The sequence below is a fragment of the Equus quagga genome, chromosome 2 (assembly GCF_021613505.1).
Source record: "Equus quagga isolate Etosha38 chromosome 2, UCLA_HA_Equagga_1.0, whole genome shotgun sequence".
NCBI classification, from domain to species: domain Eukaryota; kingdom Metazoa; phylum Chordata; class Mammalia; order Perissodactyla; family Equidae; genus Equus; species Equus quagga.
This window is the reverse complement of record NC_060268.1, coordinates 51,378,345-51,400,726: the sequence shown is the minus strand read 5'-3', so window position 1 is coordinate 51,400,726 and position 22,382 is coordinate 51,378,345. Positions and strand designations below refer to the sequence as shown.

The 22,382-nt window shown below is 33.8% G+C and overlaps 1 protein-coding gene across 9 annotated transcripts in view; it reads left to right on the top strand.

The window, feature by feature from the left end:
• The window catches only part of ZNF280D (zinc finger protein 280D), a 116,983-nt gene that overhangs the window by 46,641 nt on the left and 47,960 nt on the right, over nucleotides 1-22,382 (top strand). For all 9 annotated transcript variants that reach the window (XM_046653189.1, XM_046653192.1, XM_046653190.1 and 6 more), the window contains 7 exons: nucleotides 998-1,221; nucleotides 4,332-4,489; nucleotides 5,276-5,376; nucleotides 6,453-6,599; nucleotides 12,983-13,117; nucleotides 14,953-15,260; nucleotides 15,719-15,859. In XM_046653189.1, coding sequence (XP_046509145.1) covers nucleotides 998-1,221; nucleotides 4,332-4,489; nucleotides 5,276-5,376; nucleotides 6,453-6,599; nucleotides 12,983-13,117; nucleotides 14,953-15,260; nucleotides 15,719-15,859 — 1,214 coding nt within the window. The remainder of the gene's footprint in view (nucleotides 1-997; nucleotides 1,222-4,331; nucleotides 4,490-5,275; nucleotides 5,377-6,452; nucleotides 6,600-12,982; nucleotides 13,118-14,952; nucleotides 15,261-15,718; nucleotides 15,860-22,382) is intronic.

Sequence of the window (22,382 nt, the reverse complement as noted above, 5' to 3'; positions counted from 1 at the left end):
TAGATTTTTGAACTTTCTTATATTGCTACTAATTTACTAAATAATACATTTGGGAAGAGTTTAAGTCAGTTGGTTTATGTTGTAGAAGAATTGTCTGGATGATTTGTTAAAAAGTATAGATTTCTGGGCCTTACCTCTAGACATTATGGTTTGTTGGTCTGAAGTGGGGCCCAGGAAATTAGCATTTTGACAAGCACTTCTAGTTTTTTTTAATACGGGTCTTCCTTGAATTGCCATCTGAGGAAAACTACCTTAGAGACATCCTGCAACTGAAAATTAAGTTTAATAAATGAATTAGTTTTATCTTGTTGGAAAAAAACCTCATGTATGAAGGTGTTTTACGTTAGAACCAGTTTATGTGACATCTTGATTTTACTTATGAGGAGCTAAATTTCCCCTTCAAATATTTAAACATTCTAGATTTCAAGATATAACAGTTGAAGTTTTCAAGACGTGACTGATGCTTCTGTCCTTTTTTTCCCCATACATTTTCTAGCACGCTAAGTCTGGGAAATAGCAGATTAGCTGTGCTCAATGTCCAGTTCTAACCAGATACTATGAAATTTAGTATATCACTTGATAATTAAACATGTACATTGTGGCATGTAAAACTACCCTGCCTTTCTATAGTCTGTCTTGGTATGGCTGTGAAATAAATGAATTTAGTTTCGTTCATTTAGATAATATTAAATTACTATTAAATATTTATATCTGAAAAGATAAATTGCAAGGAAAAAGTATTAGATCAATAACCAAGTCCTGGTTTTAAGGTTTTTCTTTTAAAAGTTTTTTTGCTTGTTTATTAAGATAATAGATGTTTATTGTTTGAATTTTTTAGAGCATGTGTATGAACCACAAACTTTTGGTGAATATTTTTCCGGATACGTTACCAAGCATAGTTTTAACATGGTCTGGCCTTAGTTGTAAACAAAGAATCATTTTTTGGTAACTATTTTTTTTAAGGGATAAGTAAGGCTTCTGTTTTTTTCTTTTTCAGTACTGTTGTCCAGACATGATAAATAACTTTTTGGGACTGGCTAAAACAGAATTTTCAAGTACAGCAAATAAAAATAAGACTGTTGATTCAGAGAAAGGAAAATTGATCATGTTAGTTAATGACTTTTATTATGGAAAACATGAAGGAGATGTCCAGGAAGAACAGAAGACTCACACAACCTTTAAATGCTTCAGTTGCTTGAAAATTCTTAAAAATAATATTAGGTATGTAAATACTTATTTTTATTTCTCTTTGAAAATTGGAATGCTACAAGTAGAAATGTTGTATCTTTATCTTGGATTGTTCTGTCCCATTCTAGATAAGCAATTTTAACACTTTCTACCAAGAATAAAGGTAGAGTCTCTTGTTGAAAAGCTCTTGTCCTTTCTTGTTTTTAGAGTTGACTCCTGGATCCACTTACTTGTATTTCTTTATGATAGCTTAAGAGAAGACAAACTTTATTTCCAGTAAGGCAAAATTAAGTTCTTTTTCCTTTATTATCAGCAATCTAGGAATTTTCATGAGATAATTTTCATTTTTAGCTGCCTTTGAATTTTAGTTTTCTTCATATCACAAGAAGAACCACTTCTTTATCTTTTGTCCAGTTTGACCTTGGCCATACTAATGTTATTTAATACTCAAATCTTTAAATTCATGTTTATCATTTTTAGAACATTTACCTTGCAGGAAAAGTGCTCTTCTTTAGAGAAGTACCAGTTCTAGGAAACATGTCTGCTTTGATTTTAAAATTTAACCCCTTTAAAAATTAGAGACTTAATTTCTAGTGCGTTTTTGAAGATTTTATACATGAATGCTTTAAATTTTAGGAATTTGTATTTTGTAATCTTTGAGTTACATGACATATTAGTAGCTGTCATCCTAAATGAGTTAGTAATAAGAACACAGCAACAAGATTTAATGATTGATATTTTTTATTGGTTATATAGCTTGACATTTATATTATGAAAGGTTGTTTTTCCACTGTTTTATTATAAAAATTTTCAAATATTCAGCAAAGTTTTAAAAATTTTACAGTGGACCCTTGTGTGCTAATCACCTTGATTCTACCATTAACATTTTACTGTATTTGCTTTATCATGTATCTGTTCATTCTTCCTTCAAACTGTTTTTTGTGGAGTTTTTTTGATGCATTTCAAAGTAAATTACAGATATCAGTGTACTTTTCTTAGGTGAGAGAGGTGTGTGTGTATATATATATGCCTTTTTATGTTTACCCTTGGTAACTGTTATTTGTAATTAGCATTCTTAGGCACCTATAGGTTACTTCGGGACCCAGCATTTATTTTATTTTCCTGTGAGTTCTTGAGTCCAAAAAGAAGTATAGAAAAATCCTGAAATATACTCTGATATACTCCTATAATAATTATTAATGCTTTGCTTATGATAGTGCTTTATATTTTTCAAAATTTTTTCACGTTATTTCATGTAAATTTTCACATTTCTTTGTTTCCTCTTATCAAACTTCAACTGCCTTCAGTAGCTAATGATCCTTGTAGTTTAACAGAAGAGATATTGTATAACATTTACAATAGAACTCTGTCACCTATTTCCATATTCTTACCATTTTAATAGTAAAATACACCAGAAAAATCATGTTAGTAAATATGGTAAAATGCATAAAAATATGATTGATTGACTTAGTTCCTTGTTATGCTTGAATATTACGTTTATGATAGAAATTATTTCAGCAATAGTTTTTTGTTTTTTCATTTAATATTAGCTCATTTATTATTAAACATGAAAATAAAAAATTCTTCTTTTTATTGTTTCAGACTAGTTACATGTTTCTTAAGTATAGAATATGTAGAAATTGTAAGGTAACAGCATTTGATGACATCCAGGAATTAAGCATTTTTTGAAATACTGATTGTTTAGTAAATGTAACCTTAATGTTAAACATTTCATAATCAAAGAAGTTATATATGTTAAATAATATTTTACCTTAACAGTAAAAACTGGGAAGGCAAATTGATGTTTGGTAAGAAACTGATAGCTATAGATTTCTGCTCTCTGCCCTGTCAACATATTGAGTTATGGTATTTTTTTTCCTACATTGGGTGTCACCAAAACAGGTTTATTTTATTCCGTGAACATCCTTGCAAGACGTTTGCTTTTTTGTTTCCCTCATTTCCATCTGTTGGTTTAATGTATTATGAGCTTCTGATGGGGGCTCATAGAATAATTGAGAGAAAGCTTGCTAGTTAAGAGATTATTTTATATAGATATACTTTAATTGCTTAAAGATGTGAGCTGAAAGTTTAGTGGCTCATGACCTTTTCTCTATATGTAAACATTTAGCCAAGGCTAGAGTTTCTATGGGTGTTTCTAGAGCTGGTGTTAAACTAAGGGAGGACAAAAAGATATTTCAAGGTGTGCCATAACCCGTTCTGAAGAGTAGTATTGTGGAGATGTGAAAAAGAGATAAATATTATAACCTTCATGATGATTGCTATTGAGATTGATGACATTATTGCTTGGTTTCAAGATTATTTCCTTTAGAGACTCAAAGTGAGTAATTAGTAGTTGACCCAGTCTGAAAATTGTTATTTTGATTGAATAACTTTACTCTCAAATTTAGCAAAAAGCTTCAGTAAGCTCTTTTAAATAGGTGTTCTCATTTATATTGCACCCTGTGCTGTTGAAGGTCATAGTTCCTTCTCATAAGAAGCCTTTTAGGGAAGCTGAAATAGCAGAATGTAAAACTGAAAAATGGACGTTGCCTACAAAGGGCACAGTCTGCAAGTTAAAATGAACAATCTGTGCTAACAGTAGACCAGTATCATTAAATGAAACAAAAGGTTCTTGTAATTGTAGGCATTAAAATTGCTATTACATGCATTTAGAAACCAAGACACAAGTAAAAATACCAGTAATTTGTCTTTTAAGCAGCTGGAATCTATTGTGTATGTTCATGACCTTAAAGATTTCCCTCTTGACTCTGTAGCTGCATTTGGTGGTAGGGTTTACTTCCTTTCAGTATTTTATTTAAAAATGTAAATGGTATTTCATGTATGGAAAAGAAGACTGCTGTTTTATCTTTAAAAAAATGTTTAATAATCTGAAATGATTGAGTTAGAGGAAATTAGTGATATTTCAGATTAATTACATTAAGGAATTATTTTAAAAGATAAGAAGATGTTTACTTAACCACTTAATGAAAATGATTACTAAAGTGCACACTTTTCTAGAAGAAGTTAAAGCTTTTGCAATTTTATTTTGAGTAATATATTTTTAAGATTTAGAGTCTGATACTTATTTGTGAGATTTTTGTTTTTAAATCTGAATTTTTGCACCTGTTGACAATCATTTGTAGGTTTATGAACCACATGAAACACCATTTGGAACTTGAGAAGCAGAGCAGTGAGAGCTGGGAAAACCACACCACCTGCCAGCATTGCTACCGTCAGTTTCCCACACCGTTTCAACTGCAGTGTCACATTGAAAGTACACACACGCCCCATGAATTTTCTAGTAAGTTACAATTTCATTTAAGTATTGAATATTATTGATTTTGACAATATAAACTCTGAGAAAACCTTAAGAAGCCTGTTAGAAAGATAAGAATAAGAAAAAGAGTTCAGAGTTTGAGGGCAAATTTGAAAAAGTTGTTTTAATTTGTATAAACTTTTAAACAAAATTAGTCACTAAAATTAAAGTCCCTCTTGTAAATAATTCCTTAAGATAAATAACCTGTGTATTCTAAGTGGGGGACTAAATTAGAAGCCTCAGATCATAGTTTTCAAATATAAAATCAATGCCTTTCATTTAAACCTTAATAAGAAAAGTGACTACAATGGTAGTTAAAATTACAGATCTTGGAGCTGAGCAGCTTCGGTTCAAATCCCAGCTCTGCCTCTTAATGCAGCTATATGATCACAGGCAAGTTACCTAATATTTGAATAATTGGGATAGTAGAAATACTTGCTTCATAGTGTTGTTATGGGAATTAAGTGAGTTAAAGGTAAGTAAAAGTACTGAGAACTGTGCTTGACACACAGTTAACAACTGTTTAACTGTTCACCACCACCACTACCAGTACTACTACTACTGTTATTGTTGTTGTTGATATAGATGTATAAAGTGAATTTTATATATATATATCTTTGTTTGCCTCAAGAGAATACTTTTTAAAAAAATTGAGGTACAATTGACATGTAACATTATATTAGTTTTAGGTATACAACATAATGATTTGATATTTGTGTGTATATGTGTATCTTAAAATGGTGTAATATCTTTTTTTCACCCCACTTTTAGCTATTTGCAAAATCTGTGAATTATCATTTGAAACAGAGCATATTCTTTTACAACATATGAAGGACAATCATAAACCCGGTGAAATGCCATATATTTGTCAGGTATACACATATTTTATTGTATGTATATGTATGATAATACATGTGTATGTATGATAATACATGTGTATGTATGTATTGTATGAATAAATATGTATACACATTTATTTTTAGTGTTTGGTTTGTTTTCTGTTGTTTTGGTTACAAGATTTAAATCTGTTAGGGCATGGGTCAGCAAATTTTTTTCTATCAAGGGCCAGATGGTAAATATTTTGGCTTTGAGGGTCATATGGTCTCTGTTGCAACTAATCAACTCTACTCTTGTAGCACAAAGGCAGCCATAGACAATAAGTAAATGAGTGAATGTGGCTATGTTTGAATAAAACTTTATTTATGAACGCTGAAATTTGAATTTCGTAAAATTTTTATGTCATGAAATATATTATTTTTCTAACCATTTAGGTAAAATTGGTTACTAAAATTAAAATCCCTCTTACAAATGATTTATTAGTACAAATTCCCCTGGCGTAACTCATGTGTTGTATGTAGGGTCAGCAGAGAGTTGGAATTGGCTCACAGGTTGTTTGCCCACCTCTGCACTGGACAAAGAAAAGCACTGTGGGAGAAAGACAAACATATGGACTTACCTTACCATGTAGGGAAGAATGTAGGCATACAAGGGACATTGAAATACTTTCAGTTACAGAGAACCCTACCAGAAGGCTTTGGGACTAGTATTTTTGCAGAATTTGAAGGAGTAGGAAAGCAAGATAAAAATAAATTGCCACTGCCATAGCCTGGAGGCCATTTATAATCTAAAGGAAGATGGTATTTTATGTAGCAGAAAAAATTTTATAGGACAGAGGTGTCAGAGCTTGAAAATTCAAGTCAAGATAGAAGGTGATAGATAAAAAGATCTGATAAAAAGAAGGATGTCTAGTTATCTTTTGGGCCCTTTGAAAGAAAGCTTTTCTATCTCAAAGATTATTTGTGTTTGTATTAATGGGATTCTTGGCTATGTAGACATCAGAGCTGGATTAGTAGTATGTAATGTTCTTCTAAACAAATGACGCTGTTACTTTGTTATTACATATCCTCATAAATTTTCAAGTTAAACTAAACTTTCTTTTTATTTGTAGGTTTGCAATTATAGATCATCATCATTTTCTGATGTAGAAACTCATTTTAGAACATCTCATGAAAACACTAAGAACTTGCTATGTCCATTTTGCCTCAAAGTTATTAAAATTGCAACACCCTATATGCATCATTATATGAAGCATCAGGTGAGAGTTACCCGTTCTTCTTTGTTCATGTTGTTTTAGTGAAAAGATGGATTATGACTTAGAACATTGCTTAGGTTTGCTGTAAAAGGGAAGCAGTGTTGTTCCAAATGACACGATTAATTTGCAATTTATACTGAATTACTTGTGAAACTTCCACTTTTCCATGCTTCCTTTCTGGTGATGTTGTGGCTCATAAATGAAAATGCTGAAAGATATCTAGAAATAGGAGACCTAGGATTGTAGGAAAAAAGGGAAAGTAAGTGGAATATCTAAAGGATCGGATATTTCAGGGTCTAAGAGTGGGTATGGGAATGATTTTGAGAGTAGTTATCAGGATCAGGGGAAAAGATGGATTTGAACTGAGAAAGAAAAGACTGAGGAGTCAGAATCTTGTTTTCCTCTTTCTCTTCAAACTTTATTTCTACTTTCTAGCCCCCTTATTATGAGAAGACATGTTATCATCAATGACCAGGAGTGGTTTTTTTATAGCTGCCAGTAATAAAGGAAACAGTAATAACACTTTCTGCTCTATATATGAACTCTGCCAAAGAACTATATTTAGATCATAACTTGTTTTGTGGATGACTTTAGCCAGTTCTGATATGTAATTTTTGGGGCCCAGTATTAGTACTTATCACCTTCTCTTGAATTCTGGTGTTATGCTTACTGGTTCTTTTCCCACAGCAGTTAAACTTTGTGGTGGAAGCTTTTATGTAACACTAATCCTGTTCTTGAGTGCTTGAAAGAGCAACAGTACCTTTGCCAAAATCAGAAGTCAATGGATTTACTGAATCTGAAATATAAACAAGTTTTTCTACGTCACTAATCAGCTCATTACATTTTCTTATTATTGATTACATTGGCATGCCAATTTATTCAGTATTTGTTGCTCACTTTGCTTTCAGTTCCAGTCATTAGATAATGATGAAATTGACTTGTTTTTTTTTCTTTTTTTTTTTTCCTGGGAAAGATTGGCCTTGAACGAACATCTGTTGCTAGTCTTCCTCTTTTTTTTTTTTTTCTGCTTTAAGAAGATTAGCCCTGAGCTAACATCTCTGCCAGTCTTCTTCCACTTTATATGTGGGTTGCTGCCACAGCATGGCTGATGAATGGTGTAGGTCCGTGCCTGGGATCTGAACCCATGAATCCAGCCTGCCAAAGCAAAGTATGCCGAATTTAACCACTACACCATGGGGCCAATCCCTGACTTGTGTTTTTTAATTGGGAAAGATCATTGAAGTAGAATTTCCAAATGAATTTGGGATCACCCATGTTGTGACTGGGATGCTAGCCATCCTTGAGAAGTTCTCACAGGATCTTTCTATTCTAGGTTCCCCCAACAATATACCGTCAGGTATTAATACATGTTTCCCCCCAAATTCTTAACTGGTAAATAAATTTGGTAAATGCCTTTGTTGTTAGTGCCATCAAGTCAATTCTGACTCCTAGGGACCCTGTGTACAGCAGAGTGGAACCCTGCTCAGTCTTTTTGTGCCACCGTCTCACCTTTCAGGGCTGTATCAGACAGTGCTCTTCTGCTGTTCATAGGGTTTTCATGGCCTACTTTTTTGGGAAGTGGATGGTCAGGTCCTTCTTCCTAATCTGTCTTAATCTGGAAGCTCCACTGAAACCTGTCCACCATGGGTGATCCTACTCATATTTGAAATACTGATGGCATAGCTTTCAACATCACGGCAGTGTGCAGCCACGACAGAATGACAATTGACAGAAGAGTAGTGTGGTTCCCTGACTGGGAAACTGACAGCAGCTGTGGCGGTGAGAGCTCCAAATCTTAACCACTAGACCACCAGGGCTGGGTGGTAAATGCCTAGCCCTACAAAATCAAGCAATTTTGTTTGTCTTCTTTTTAAAATAGGACTTCTTAGAGCTTTAAAAATGCTAATACATTATAAATCTCCAAGCAAGGAAAAAAGAATTAGACAGAATGAGAACAGTCTAAGGGAACTCTAGGACAATATCAAGCACACTAACATTCGTGTTATAGGTGTCCCAAAAGGAGAAGAGAGAGACAAAGGGGCAGAAAATTTATTTGAAGAAATAATAGCTGAAAATTTTCCTAACCTAAGGAAGGAAACGGACATCCAAGTACAGGAAGCACAGAGAGCTCCAAACAAGATAAGCCGAAAGAGGCCCACACCAAGACACATTATAATTAAGATGTCCAAAATTAAAGATAAAGAGAGAATTGTAAAAGCAGCAAGAGAAAGGCAACAAGTGACATACAAAGGAAAGCTCATAAGGCTATCAGTGGATTTCTCAGCCGAAACCCTACAGGCAAGAAGAGAATGGCATGATATATTTAAAGTGCTAAAAGGAAAAAACCTACAGCCAAGAATACTCTGTCCATCAAGGTTGTCGTTCAGAATGGAAGGAGAGATAAAGAGCTTCCCAGACAAGCAAAAATGAAAGGAGTTTTTCACGAAGTAACCCATTCTACAAGGAATGCTGAAGCGACTTATTTAAGTGGGAAAGCAATGACCACAAATAGGGATAAAAAAATTACCCATAAACCCCCCCAAAAACCAGGCAATAAAATCACTGAATTTTATATATAGTAAAAGTATAGTAAAGGTAAAAATGTAGTAAAGGTAGCAAACCAGCCACCTGTGAAGATAATATGAAGGTTAAATGACAAAAGTACTGAAATTACCTATTTCAATGATAAGAGAGTAATGGGTAGACACACAAAACAAGACATTAGATATGATTCCAAGCAAGGGATATAGTATGTCTTGTATCCCAAATTTATTTGGCCATTCAACCCTTTATTTGCACAATACGTGTTAACATTTCTTGGGGAACAGAATTTGGGAAACACTATTCTTGGTACTCTATATGTCATCTTTGGCCTCTAGTTTTGAAAGGGCAAATGAGATATAAAACTGTGGTTCTCTTTCATTATGAGGCTTTTCACGTAATTTTTCCCATATGCTTTACTGAGCTCCAGAATGAGATGTAATTGTAGGAAGAATGAGAATTATGAAAGAGATGTGTGGGTCTACTATATGGGTTATGTGATTTATTATTAGTTTTTATACCCTGAGTTTTATGTCTTAACTTGCTATGGGTGCCCAATTTTCTTTTTTGCTTATTTGGAGTACCTAGGAGGTAGACGGCCGATAGTAAAGAGGGGAAAATTTATTAATAAGAAAAATCAGGTGGCCCTCAGGGTATTTACAATTTGTGTAATTATTTACAAAAGGCTGGAAAACTATAGCTGAGCAAGATTATAAACTTGTAATTGAGATGACATTATTAGTACGACAATTAAGACAGTAAGAATTGTTGACTCTGGCTCATTTTGTTGTCTTTGAAGACTTGGTTGTGACTTTTTTAAAGAGGTTATATTATTAAGTCTTGTGTGATTTTAGAGCTAACAACCCAGTTTGTATGACTTTTAAGAAATAAAGTGATTTCGGATGTGTTCAATATGCTTCTTAGATCTTTAATACAAACACTAAGCAATTAGCATAAGCAGTCACTTACCTTATGGCAGCAGTACATGCTTTACATGCATTGTCTTGTTTAATCCGCACAGTCACCCTATGTATATTATTATTTCTAATTTATAGATAAGGAAACAAAGTTTTAGAGAAAGTAACTTGTCCAATGTCATGTTACCTAATAAAAAGCAGAGTTAATATTTAGCTTCTGAACCCAAGCTTTTACTGCTCTACCGCAGAGTCAGATTTCACAGCGATATTTAGATCTAAGGGCAGAAATTACATACAGTCAGAATTAGCCTCAAATCTCTCTAAGTCTCCCAAACAATGTAGAATGCTTGCCAAAAAGTTTAGCAGTTATTTCTCTACCCTTAGAATAGGTCACTATTTCTTTAGTTGAACATCATGTTATTAAAAAATGTACTGTATCTTTATCACCCTTAGTATATCGAAATGCACGCATATGCAAGAAAGATGTGCAAGAATTGTGACCAACTAAGAAAATAGTAGATAAATGCGTTCTATCTCAGGGCTCTGGACAAATGTTCATTGAATGGAATGACAGACATTTTGAACTAGTTAAATTGTACCTGCTGCTCATATGCACCTTCTCTGTCAGTTTTTTGCGTTCTGTCTCACTGTCCATTTATTTAACAAATATTTATTGAGTGCCTTACTATTTTCCAGGGGCCGTTTTAGGTATTATATAGCAGTGAACAAAACAAAGTTCGTGCCCTCTGGATTTGTGTTATAGTAGAGAAGGATAATAAATATATGTGTGTTTGTGTTTGAATGTATATGCATGCTAGCTGATAAGTACTGTGGAAGGAAAATGCGGAGGATAGGGAGTACCAAGGACTGGGGAGGTGTTGGGAGTGGAGGAGTGGTTGCTATTTTGTATTTAGGGTGGTCAAAAAAAGGCCTCTCTGTAGGAAATAAAGGAGTAAGCCATGTGGAAATCTGGGAGAGGTAACATTAGTGTAGGCAGTGAAGTAAGTATACCTGGGGGACTCAAAGAATAGCAAAGAGGCCAGTATGGCTGGAGCAGAGTAAACTAATAAAAGGAAAAGTAGTTGGAGATAAGGTTGTTGCAACAGAATGTAAGCCAGTTCATGTACAGCCTTGTAAACTAGAATCAGGACTTTGGAAAGCCATTGGAGCATTTTAAGCATGTGAAAGATCTGCCGTGTTTTAAGATCATTGGTATCTGTGGGGACAACAGACCATAGGGAGGAAAGAACATGACAGAAAGAAGGTAGGAGATAGTTATAGTAGCCCAGGTGAGTGGCTTGGACCAGTTTGGTAGCAGTGGTCGGAGGTAATCAGAAGTGGAAAGATCATGAAAGTTTCTGAAGTAGAGCTGACAGGTTTTATTAATGGGCTGGATATGGCAGAGAAAAGAACAGATCTTTTTTTAGGCAGCAAGGTAGGGAGGAAATCCAGAATTCAATTTTGTCCATGTTGATTTGAGATGCATATTAGACATCAAGTAGTGATGTCAAGTAAGCAGTTGGATAGATGGTATTTAAAGCCATGAAACTGAATGAGGTAACCTAGGGAGTGATTATAGATAGAGAAAAGATTTCTGGGAACTGGATTCTGGAGAACTTTCTTTCTGTTCTGTTGTCTTAGTATTTGTTTCTTGGCCAAGCTTTCTCTTTGCTTCTCTTCCTTGAGCACATATAAGGAAATTTGTTTAATTTGCCAGTACCTACGATATAATCCAAGGCACCACACTTTAAAATAATCTTAAAATGTAGCTAGAATAGTGATACAAACACATTATATTTATATATTGCTTTGAACTTTGTAAAGAACTTAGGGAATGCCTGCTGTGTGCTAGGTACCTCCCAGGATATTATCTTATTTGAATTCTATAAATAATTAATTGTATTTAAATGGAAATAGTGATATATCTGGCAGATTGCAGCTTTAGAGAAAACATTCTTTTGTATTTATATGTTGTTTAAGTTTATATATGTATGTATATACATATATATAACTTTTACATTAATGAGAGCATGTAGGTAAAGATTGTAGTTGATATTCTGTAGTAGAGAGAACACTGGACAGGAGTCTGGCAATGTCACTAACTAGCTAAGGGGAAATGATTTAGATTTTTCTTGGGTCCCGTTTCCCATCTGTAGAATAATAGCAGGATTGGGTTTGAGGAGGGACTCAGTCAAGAGGTCTCAATGAGTAAGTAGATTGGAAATAATTGTCCTGATTTATGCCTCCATATCCACACTGTCCAATGTAGAAGCCACTAGCCACATGTGGCTATTTAAATTAAAATTAATTAAAAGTAAATAAAATTAAAAAGTACATTCCTCATTTGTATTTGGTACATTTCAGGTGCTCAGTAACTACATGTGGCTAGTAGGTACCATATTGGACAGTGCAGTTCAAGAACATTTTCATCATTGCAGAAACCTTTATTAGATAGCACTGCTTTATGCAACCATTTCTATAACAACCGTCTTTGAAATGTCTGGTTAGGTGTTTGAGTTTCTTATACCAACTTGTCAATCAATTGGAAATAGCAAAAATTAAAAGAAACTTACTTTTTTCCAGGATAAAAACATACTATAACTCATTTTCACAGTATCATGTGTGTAAATACATTAAAATTACAATTAAAAGAGCTATCACACCACTATTGAGAGAACTTTCATTAGAACCTATTGATACAACTTACATGTTCAGTTTTTGTATAGTAACAGATATTTTTGAAACTCAAATACTAATGCAAAGAATTTTAAGAAATGAAATAATATTTTACTGTTGTTTATGATAGGAGATGTAAAATACTAGTTTTAAAATTATTTAGGTGTCATTAAAATTAAATCAGAGGAGTTTCAGGACACAGGATTTGTGGTTGCAGGAGTTATTTTCTCCCTTTTTCTGTTTTCTAAACAGAAAAAAGGAATACATCGTTGTACAAAATGCAGACTGCAGTTTTTGACATGCAAAGAGAAAATGGATCACAAGACTCAGCATCATCGAACATTTATAAAACCTAAACAACTAGAAGGATTGCCTCCCGGAACAAAAGTCAGTTCAAATATGTTTTATTTTAACATTTTGTGTGATAATAGAAGTTAACTCCTGCCTGGTTTTGTCTATTGAATATAGTACTTTAAAAAATGATTTCTGATTTTTATTGAGACTTTAATTTTGGGTTTTATCATTCTTATGTTTAGGGAAAAACTTAACCATTGTTTTTTGGTCACTAATGTGTGCCATGCTAGAGTGGTATTCCTTTGTAACAAGTGCTACTAGATTAGCTGTTCCCTGGGTCGGTGTGTTGTGTCAATATTATCTAGACTATTTTTGAGCTATTCCAGTTGGCAGTATATATGTCAGTTTTATCTGCTAACTTATAAGATGCTGGAGATTAGGAATCATGTTTTATTTCTCAGCGTCTGGTCTAGTGCCTTGAATGCCATAGGTTCTCAGATGTTTATTGAAGTTGTTATTACTGAGTCTGCTCTCAGAGAAGCAAGTTCTGTTGCTGGATAGCATTATGTTTTAAGTGAGCAAACACATGTCTGACTGCATACTGATGATTGTAATTTACTTTTCCCTTTTTGCCTTATATACCTCTGTTTTCTCTGACTTCTTTATATACAGTCAGGTCTTGAATATTTGCTCCAGTGGAGGGAAACAGAGGCATGGATAATCCAAAGTGAAATAATCCCCAAAACATTTATATTTGGCTTTGGGTACTTTCCTTTGAATGTGGGTATGTCTGTTATTTGAATTAACTAAAACAATGTAAAGCCATGCTCTGAAGACCTAGAGCAAGAGAAGCTATCCAGCATCCTTCCCTGCAATCCATTCATTCCATGCTGGGACTAGACATGCAGAGCACTAATGTAAGCAGTGCTGTCCTCTCTCATATTTTCCCTTATTAATAATAATAGTAATAATACTATTAATAATAATGATACTAAATGTTTTTATAGCACCTTAGAATTGGGCTTTTGGTATGCCTTTTCTTACATTCTATTATTTAATCTATACAGCAATCCAGTGCGGTAGACAAGGCAGGTATTACCCCATATTGTAGATAAAGAAGCTTAGAGAGGATAAGTTACTTACTCAAGGTCACATGGCTAGGAAGGAGTAGTATGAGATTTAACATCAGGTCTTTTGATTCCTGGTCCACTGCTTTTGTATGATACCAAAGCACGTGTATTTCATACAACTTCCTCATAAGCTGGTCCTCAAATACTGGGGAAAGTATAGTCAAATGATTATTGAGAATGTTGGTAGGCATTTGTGTTTTCCACTGTCAACCAAGAAATATAATTTCTAAATATTAAATAAGTTCTATATTAGTTCCCTTTAAGGAAATTATAAATATCATTAAACTCTCAATGCAGTTTAATGAATTGATATAACCCTACCTTTCCATAACCTTTGCAAACATAAATCCTCCCCACTGAGCAAGAAGATGTCATATTTCCTGTAGATCTGTTTGTTTTATGGTTGCTGAAGGGTAACGCAGGCCTTTTTAAAGTTATTTTTCAGGCTTTGAGATTTAAATTTTGACCTGCGTTTGTGAATTTTTTAGTTAGAGCATAAAAATAGCTATGGAATATGCTCTTTTAATATTCATAATTTGCATTAACTCCTAATTATCCATTAATAACTGTTAACGTATAACTGATATCAATACAAAATGTAATGTTACAGATGAATAAATATCAAGTTTAATTTCATTTAATTGGTTAACATTTAGCGTAAATGGAAGACTTATCCAATTATAGCTCATACTTGCTCTTTTCAACATACTTGATGTTTAACTTTTTGTTATACAGTGATATTTTAATGCTAATGCAAGGATTAATTTTCTAAAGCAAATATTATCTTCCTTTTTTTAGGTTACTATTCGAGCTTCAGTTGGACCTCTTCAATCAGGATCTTCAACTACACCTTCCATTAGTGCAAGCACTTCTACCCTTCAGCTCTCACCTCCGAGGACTAAAAATATACCTGCTAAAAATCCCACAAAGTCTAACCCAAGTAAACCTAATCCAACTAAATCCAATGCAAGTAAACCTAATGCAAGTAAGCCTAATGGAAATAAATCTAAATACAAATCAAAAATCTCTAATATGCAAAAAAAGCAAAGCTCATTGGCTAGTAGCAATAAAAAAAGTAAAGTCAATACAGCATTGAGGAACTTAAGGTAATCTTTTATTCCTGATATACAATACTAATTTAATCTTAAGTACGAAAGCTTTATTTAATTACCTTTATTTAATTTACCCTATTACACAACTTTCTTGTACATTAATATGCTATCACAGCATAAAGGCCAAGCAAATAATAAAAAGGTATTGTTTTTACAACCGTTGAACAGTACTTGAATTACTATGTTTTTTCTATAAGATTCATGTCTTACACTGGTATTATATGTTGTACTTAGATCTTTTGATGTTTAAATTAGTTAATTTAATCCCTTTTATTCCAAAACATTACACTTATTCTAACTGTTGTTCCACAGCACGGTTTCAAGTTACAAGACTCTGTTTAAAGATGTTAATTTAAACACCTTGGCTTTAATTAAGAGAACATTAATAAGGCTTCCCTTTATTATTTTTGTTTTAAAATATATTTTTATTATTTTCTTTATATCTCTATAAGGTATCGTCGGGGAGTACACAAGTGCATTGAGTGTTGTTCTGAAATAAAAGATTTTGCAAACCACTTTCCTACATATGTCCACTGTAGTTTTTGCAGATACAACACCAGCTGTAGCAAAGCCTATGTTAATCATATGATGAGGTAAGATGAGTTAAACAGCTATAATTAACAATTACAGTTATAGTTCAGCAAGTTTATTTTTTGAAAACAGTTATCCTATTAGAAGCCAATTTTTCTCTTCAAGGATCTAAAAGCAGGGAATTTCTAGGATAACACTTGGTACTATTTTCCAGCATTGTAACTCATAAAATTGCCGGAACTAAAATTGTAAGAACAGTTGGACTAATGAAATTAGGATAGGTCTGTTAGGGAAATAGTTTTCTTACGGGAATTTTTTTTTTCTATGGAACTTTCAAAAATGATTATTATTATTACTTTTGTTTGATGAGAAAGATTCACCCTGAACTAACATCTGTTGCCAGTCTTCCTCTATTTTGTGTGTGGGTCCACGCCTGGGAACTGAACCTGAGCCACCAAAGCAGAGTGTGTTGAACTTAACCACTAGGCCATGGAACTGGGCCCCCAAAATGGTTATTTTCAAAGATAAAAATTTAAATGTTTTAAATATATTTACCAAACAAATACATGTAATCTCATGAGTGTTATTCTCTTCAAAGCAGTTACTTTGAGAGACTCCTCCAGGATTTTCAGTGATGTTAGGAACTTTATTGGGTGCGTTTCTCTCTTTCTCTAACCCATCTGTCTGTCCATCCATCAAGCCGTCTGTCCTTACATTCATGCAGTGAAATGAGAGACTATTCCAGTCGTGATGCCACTGTTGCAATTCTTTTCTATTAATTCGTTCAACTTAGATTATTTGAGTACCTAGTATTCCTCTATGCAGAGAAAGTTTTCACAGCCCATATTACCTTTGTTTGTATCTCAGTAGTAGGAGCATCCTTCAGGATGGATTTTTATTTAAAAAAAAAAAAAGCCGAAAATTGTTCAGATATAAACCAGTTAGGTTGATTATTGAGGTGGTTTCTTTTTTTTAAAGTTAGAATTAAAATATAACTAATAAAAGTGATTTTCTTACAGATCATAACATGACATCTATGTTGCTTTCTGGTCATTATCAGCTACTCCTTTCAAGGATTCTCCTACCTTTCTTGATGGTTTCAGTACTCCTCTCACAGTTTTCTCCCATTGATGATTAGCCTGACCTCATATATACCTTGACTTCTTTAGTGCCAGCACTTCACATCAACTCTTAAGTTATTGTACCCCTTCCTTACCACAGTACCATTTTAATCTCCTCATATACACTGTTCATTTCTTTTGAATTCCCATTACCCTGTGACTTTCAGGCCTTTAGCTCCTTTTTGTAGTTCAGTAGCACCTGTCTAACTTCATAGTCAACCTCATCCGTAAGGTCATCCGTTTTGATTGCTGCTTTGTTTTTGTTCTAGAATCCTTCACACCTTTTGTCGTGCTCACCTGGCATAAAAGCCAAGGTGAGACTCGGACATCTTCATCTTACGAACTTTATGCTCAGTTCTAGACTACCAACACGGTGCTTGATTCAATCAGCTCTGACTTCATGATCTTTAACTTTGATTGGGTCCTATCTTTTTATTTTTAAATACTTATTTATTTCTACCTACAATGTCTTTTAAAACCTTTTTCAGTACACTAAAGATTTTATTTTAGTCTCTTAGTTGTTAACCTGGCCTGCTAATTACTCAGTTGGAGGTCATCCTTTTAATTAATCTTTTCAACCTGAAATTTTTTTCCTGTTTTTTTCTTCATCCAGACCTTGATCTCAGAAATCAAGCATGTTCTGCTTCTTCAAAGTTAACCCTGTCCCTTATCTCCTCTAGTTCTTCCGCAGCCTTATTCAGTTAACTTGTAACTTCATCTTTTCTCTCAGCTAGGTTCCTTCTGCTTATAAACATTTTTTTTTTAAGATGAGGGAGATTTATTCCTACTGCTTACTTTCCTTATTTCTAGTCTTCCCCTTACCATCAAGATTTGTAAAAAGTGTTTGTTACTAGTTTATTTGTGATTCATTTCTCTACCCTTTAATTTGAGTATCATCCCCATCTACTAACACTGCCCTTTAAAGATTAACTGTCATGTACTTACCACCATATTTGTTCACTTTTGTTCATTCTTACTACTCCGTGACTTCTTAGAGTATTTGACATTGTTGTCACTCTCTTCTGAAACTTTCCTCATCAGCTTCTGTTAAACTGTTGTCTCTATTTTTCTTCTGCCTTTTTGGCTACTTCTCTGTGTCATTGCCTTTTCTTCCTTCAACTCTTTTTTGTCTCTTTACCTTTCCTTTCTTGATAATATAACCACTGTCACTTTTCCCTTTCAACTTTAAATCTTTCAGTTTCAATCCTTAGTTTTCCTGAGATCCAGCTCTGCATTTCTAACTATTTTATGGTTATTTTAACCTTTGACTCACTGGCATCTAAAACACGAATAAGCAAACATTATCATCTATCCAGAATTCACACACCTAGCACCCAGATACTCTTTCAGGGCATCATTTGTGTGACTGTGGAACACCAGCTAGAAATAATTAACTGTCCTAAGTTTCTTAAGCTCATAAAGTTCTCTTGATCTGCCACTGTGCGTCATGGCTTCCTGGGACTCCACCTTCTATAATCTGCTGCTCTGCCTCCCAGCTACTACAGTGGTGTACACGTCTATTCCATTTCCTCTAAACTAGGCCCAGGCATCCTTTCCCCCATTATACTTCTGTGTGGAAAATCTCTTATTCTGTGACAAATACATGGCTGCCCAAATGGGGCTTTAATTCTGCCCTTAATTTATAGGGGATCAAATTGGAAAATATTTTGTTTTCTTAATCCAAGGATCACTCTGCCCTTCCCTCTTCCGTTTATCATAGGTTTTCCACCTGTCCTGTAGAACCTCCAAATCCATTCTATTCCAAAATTTCCAGTTAGCCCGACTCCGTTTGGACCTGTTTCCCAGTTCCCAGGGAGCCCCAACCTTGCATTTCGTTGTCATCACAGGTACTGAGCTCTTACTCATTGTTAGCCTCATATGGAACTGAAAGCTTCCATTGCCACCCTTAGGGTTTCGTAGATCCCCTTTCCTTTTTCTCTACTTCACCGGTACCCTTGCCTCTCTCATTGCCTTTTTCATCTTGTTGAATGGCCTACCATTACGTCTGGCGAGTGCTTTTCCTTATTCTTTGTTAGTATCTGGAATGCCTATTTTTCCTTTCAGTTGACCTTCTTATTTGAAGTGTCTGATCACCACTACCACTCATAAGGATCATTCCTTACTTTGAGTTCTGTACCATTCATCTATTCTGCCTTTTATTATATTTGTTTGTGTCTATATTATCTTCTTGAGAAGGCAGGGCTCTTCGTATTCACCATGTCACCTAGCATGTTACAAACAGCAGGTGATAGTCATTATTTGTTATAATTATAAAAGGCTCTAAATAAAATCTCAAAAGAGGATATTAAAATCTTGATGCAGTTGAAGCATTTTTGTAATAAGACTGTTTTGAAGAAGAGCATCAGTAAACATGCAGTTTTTAAGTGATTTTTTTAAAAAAAAGTAGCATTAAATGGGTTTGATTGTTTAAATTATTGCACCTTGTTGGCTTATGGCTTTTGAGTAGCAATAGAAAAACATGCAAACACATTGCTATATAATGCTATTATTCCTCCACATGATATATAAGAAGGCTTTTTCTCTACATATAATAGAATTAAGTTGGGCGACATAAGTATTTAAGATCTCTTCTTTATCAGAGTTTACTATTTGCTAAGAAGTATGGCAAGCTGGTGGTGAAGAATCAGGCAAATTTGGATTTAAATCCAAGCTTCACTATTTTATTACCTGTGTGACTTTGGGCAAGTTACTTAACCTGACTCCCAGTTTCCTTTTCTTGAAAAGAAAGTTATTGTGATTATTACAGAAAATGTACTTAAAATGCTTAATAGAATGATTTCCACTTAAGAGGTATTCAAGTAATTATAGCTATTATTATTTCTAAATTGTCATTGTTAGATCTTATGAATAAAGTCCTTGCCTTTAATTTTTGCAATTTAGTAGGAGAGAGATACTTACCTAGCTTAATGTGATAAACAAATGACTGTGAGAACACAGAGGAGGTAAAGATGAATTCTTTAAATGACAAATAAGGGAAAGTATTCTATAAATGACACTTAGGCTTTGAAGGATGATTTAAAATTTTTCCAAGGGGAAAAAATGCTAGTATAACAGTTTGTTCCTATACAATGGGTAAGACAGAGTACTGAATTAATTTTTATAAGATATGCTTTAGTTCATTATGTATTTTATGTAGATTTATTGGTGCTAAATAATAGTCATTGTAAGAACAGTTGGATTATTGTGATGGCATCATAACTGGTCTCCTGTCTATAGTGTCCTCCTGACCCCCTTTTACCAGTTCTTCCTTTCTCCTGTTGCTAGAGTAGGCATATCTGGTCAGGTTCATTTTTTGGCCTAAAATCCTTTGCCTTCCTAACAGTAATAGGATGAAGCCCAAATTTTCTGGAGAATATAAGACCTTTCAATATCTGATTCCTAGCTACTTTTTCACCTCTTTCAACTCTTATTTTCTTTTAAAATTCCTTTGTATCTTGCCCTTTGCTGTGCCTGGAGCAAGACAAGTTAGGGACCCTCTTAACTGAAATGAACTCCTAATTGTTAGCTGGCTTCTGTTCCATTTACCTGCAGCTTTCTTTCATGTAGCCACAAAACTTGTGTGTGTTACTATTGATGTTTATCTTGTGATAATTACTTATGAATATGTATTCACTCATTTAACAAATATTTATTAGGCATTTTTTCTGTGCCAGCTGCTGTTTAATTTCCTCCCCGCCCCCTTATGGATGGTGAACTCTGGGACAGACAGCTTGCCTTCTTTCTTGTTGTATCATCAACCTCTAGTCTAGTGTCTTAAATAGTAGGCATACCATCAAAATTGTTGGATATTTAGGAAATGGTTCCTGTTGTGTTTCTTCAGAAGTAAAGATGTTACTTATACTGAATCAAGATTATTAAGAAAATATGGTCAAAGGGAGTTTTTTCCCTCCAGTCTTACTGAGGTATAATTTATATACAACGAAATTCACCTATTTTTAGAGAATAGCTTAATGAGTTTTGATAATTATGTAGTCATTTAACTGGGTGGTGAATTTTTAAAACCTAGATTTTAACATTATGTTTTTACTATACTGTACTGAAAATCTTACCCTTTTTCTCTTTTCTTAGATTTATTTCTACATTGTTATTAACTTTATGCAGATCTAATAGGAAGAAGGGTAGTTTTTTTTCCTTTTTATTTGTGAGTGGCAGATCCACTTTTTCACTCCTATAGTACACAAAAGTATAACTCTGGAATTTGTGTAATAAATATAAATAAAGAGGCAGTAGAAGTTTTTTTTTTTAAAGATAGGGAACTCTAAATTAAAACTGGATTCAGACAACTAAAATTTTAAAATTACCAGTGTTTTAATAAGGTACACATTGTAGACAGAAATGGAAGCCATCAAAAAGACCTTAAAATATTTTTTTCTCTCCTCTTGACGAATAAATAACCCCCAAACAGTCTTTTTGAACAGAAAGAAGAAATAGCTTTTAAAAGTTACTTTTAAATCTTATTTTTTTAAAAAAAAAGCTTATTTTGGTTCACATTCTTTGGGAATCAGACAAAATCTTGGACTCAGTCCTTTGAGGAAACACAATTGTGTGCACAAATTTTTGCATATAATTTCAGTGTTTCACAACCCCCTGATGTTCTCTTCTAAAGAAAAACCCATTTAATTATTTTTGTGATGTTGTCTTGAGTTTGTAGACTTTTTCATAGTAGTTATCCCCAGATTGAAGAAATGACTATTAGAAATCTTTTGAGAATATTTTCTGAGCATTATAGGTAGAGTATTTCTTTTCCCATACATACGTGCTGTGCTGGTGATGGTTACCTTGTATCTGAGAGTGACCATTGGCCTGGTGTGTTGGCTACTCTTAAACTTTAGTTTGTGTAAGAATCACTGGAAAAGCTTGTTCACACACATTCCTAGGCCCCTCTGCCAAAGAAAGCAGTAGGTTGTAGGGGGCGCAAGACATTGCGTTTTTAAATAAGCTCCTAAGTGATGCTGATGTTGTTAGTCCATGACTCCCCTTTTAGTAATCCTGTGCTAAGCTAATCCTGGCTTTGTAGTACAGGAAAGCTTTCCCTACCAGATTTGAAAGGGTATATAAAAGTTATCATTGGCTACAAAGTTTGGTTAGTGGTTTTCTGTTCTGTGCTTAGGGAAAGCATTGTTTTAGCTCATGAGTTCTGCTTTAACTTGTTTTTTAAAAATCTCTGCTAGTAATTGTAAAGAACTATCTGAATGTTTGATTTTACAAATCGTAAACAGTGGCATTTAGCTCAAGTACTGTTTACTTCCAAGGTCATTTGGATTCTACCGCCTTCCCTTGACACAAGCATGTTAAGACTGGAAAATCATTAAAAAAATAATGATGATTATTGATAACCATTCGTATTATAACAAAAGTGTTACTAGCTAAAATTTAAAATTGTTTTCAACTCTTAACAGATGAGAAAATTAATTTGATGTGCTTTACTTTCTTTTAACTTGAG